Genomic DNA, 2,271 nt, shown 5'->3' on the forward strand with positions numbered 1-2,271 from the left:
AACAATTGACACAATTGTGTTCAAATTATTTTGTAAGACATCCAACAATTTTGTATTCACGTATGTCACTAAATAGTCTTAAGCGTGTGCCACGGTCACAATTTGCTTGTCCTACGTCATTCTAAAATACCTAAAACAAAGTTAACAGTCTGTTGCTGGCTAGCAAGTGAGCACACAGATGTTGTGTCGTGCAATGGCAAAACAAGAGCATGTACAAGGCCTCCGAAAAACACAAATGACAATTTGCAGCACGTCGGGACAGCAGCAATGACTTCAAATTGTCATAAACAAAAAGTGAATCGACTCATTATCTCCAAAGTACGCAAACAGTTGAATCGAATGCACCGACGATGAAAGTTTCTGCGGATCCAACGAATGGATTTAGTCCGACTGGGCTCAGTTTTCAGTGCTGCAACCAAACGTCGACATAAACTTGCTCAGCTAAAACAGGAAATGATAAACATGTCACATCGTATATCACGTTTGGAAATTGGCGTGGATCTCATAGTGTCAAAACATGGAGGGCTGTAAGTGTCCTGGAAAAAACAAACAAACAAAGAAAACAAAACAATTACTGGCAACGAAGAAAAAAAGAAATCGCTTGAGACGTTCAATGTAAACAGAGAATGCCATGGAAACAATTTGCACTTCCAGGAAGCTCATCAGTGCTTTCACTAACAATAGAAGAAGTCTATAGAATCTGGGGATTATCTGTTGTTGCTACGAGTTCCAAACAAAATATATACAAAGAGCATAATTCAGCAACATGAAGCAGAAATATTCCAAAAGGTGCACCGAGACATGACGTCCATCCATTCATTTATCAATTACTGACACAAAAAAAAATAATAATAATAATCAAAAAACATAGGACTACATTACAGTAGGAGTCCATTTATCGTCTCTGAAGGTACAATCGACATTTTGGGCTTATCTTGACGATTTCCAAAAGCAAAAAAAAAAAAAAGTACCCTTGAGCATACCACCCCTTGCAGCCCGAAAGGTAGAATTATATTTTTATTTATGTAACCGCGATCTATGCATCCATAGCTTTTGATTTAAATGTTCAATTCTGTGACTTTTTTTTTTTTTTTTTGTAATCTACAATATCTTACAATGCTCTTCAGCCTAATGCAGTATTATTGCTTGTTTACGCAATGAAGCTACAAGCTAAAAATAATAAGTTTAAAAAAAAAAAAAAAAGATCACACTCGATAGGGTGAACAAAACATGAGCAAAAACAACAACAACAAAAAAAAAAAAAAAACGCATGAAGTGAAGCCGCTTCTTTTTCACGCCAGGACATCAAAATGGCAGTTGGAGGAAGGGATCACCCGAACACGATATTCTCTTCGCGATGCCGACGCCACCCTCGGGGATGTGTTGTGTCACATGTCACACAGCCGTGTGTTTGGAGTTTTCATTTCTGGGCGACAGGGGGACCTTCCTGGTGTACAAGCTGAAACTGGCCGCCCTGCACCTCGCCCTGGGCCCTCCTCCTCCTCCTCCTCCTCCTCCGTCGTCGTCAGCGGCCGTCGCCTGGGTCGCACACTGCGGCAGGGTGCTATAGCGGCCCGGGAGGGGGAACCTTTGAGCTGGGTCGAGCACGTGGCTGCCCAGAGGGACGGGGGCGTCCTTGGCAAAGAGGCTCTGGATGAGCTGGAATTTGTCCTTCTCCTCTCGTAGGAAGAGATCCACCAGCAGCTTCTTCTCGCGCTTCAGCTGCTCCACGATGGTTTTGGGAATGTCCGGGATCACCCAGGCTACTACGAGGCTCAGGAACATCACCAGGTTCTACGGAAAAAAAATTGGATTGGATGTCGTTAATTTGTAAATAATGATTTCGTCTATTGAATAAAAATAAATAAATAAATAAAATTGAACATTTATTTCAGCCATTATTTTGCAGACCACTAGAGGGAGCCCTCGTTAAGAATCACTGTTTTCGGCCAATAGACTCCGTGGGCGTCCACATGAGCTCCCAAGTCACGCCTCTGTCATGTTTCCAATCACGAGTCCACCGTGACGCAAAAAAATTCGGAATGACTCACAACACGTGTACTCCGTTTTATGGAGTACACCTGAATGCGGGTCGTGAAATTCCGCGCGTTATTGCGGTCGCAGACTCTCAGGAAGCGTGATTTCACAAAGCGCTCAGAAGTGGCTTTGTGTAATTGTCTGCGAATCACTGACAGTTATGAGTCAAACATCGCGGCTTGACTTCATTTTCATTTTGGCAGAGTCACGGCAGGTTCCCCCCCCCCCCTTCGC

General features: G+C 43.1%; 1 protein-coding gene and 1 long non-coding RNA gene across 4 annotated transcripts in view; one reads left to right on the plus strand and one right to left on the minus strand.

Moving 5' to 3' along the window:
* Positions 1-879: 879 nt before the first annotated feature.
* LOC109528853 (uncharacterized) lies at positions 880-1,220 on the plus strand. Its single transcript, XR_002170742.1, has 2 exons — positions 880-967; positions 1,004-1,220. It is a non-coding gene; the product is annotated as an uncharacterized LOC109528853 (long non-coding RNA).
* ano2b (anoctamin 2b) overlaps positions 1,089-2,271 on the minus strand; it is a 29,059-nt gene continuing 27,876 nt past the window's right edge. For 2 of the 3 annotated variants that reach the window (XM_019891873.1, XM_019891874.1), the window contains one exon: positions 1,089-1,794. In XM_019891873.1, the coding sequence (XP_019747432.1) occupies positions 1,396-1,794 (399 nt within the window). In that variant the 3' untranslated portion in view covers positions 1,089-1,395. The remainder of the gene's footprint in view (positions 1,795-2,271) is intronic. The other variant, XM_019891875.1, reaches the window with a different exon arrangement.

This window comes from Hippocampus comes, unplaced genomic scaffold, assembly GCF_001891065.2.
Source record: "Hippocampus comes isolate QL1 unplaced genomic scaffold, H_comes_QL1_v1.1 scaffold63, whole genome shotgun sequence".
Taxonomy (NCBI): Eukaryota; Metazoa; Chordata; class Actinopteri; order Syngnathiformes; family Syngnathidae; genus Hippocampus; species Hippocampus comes.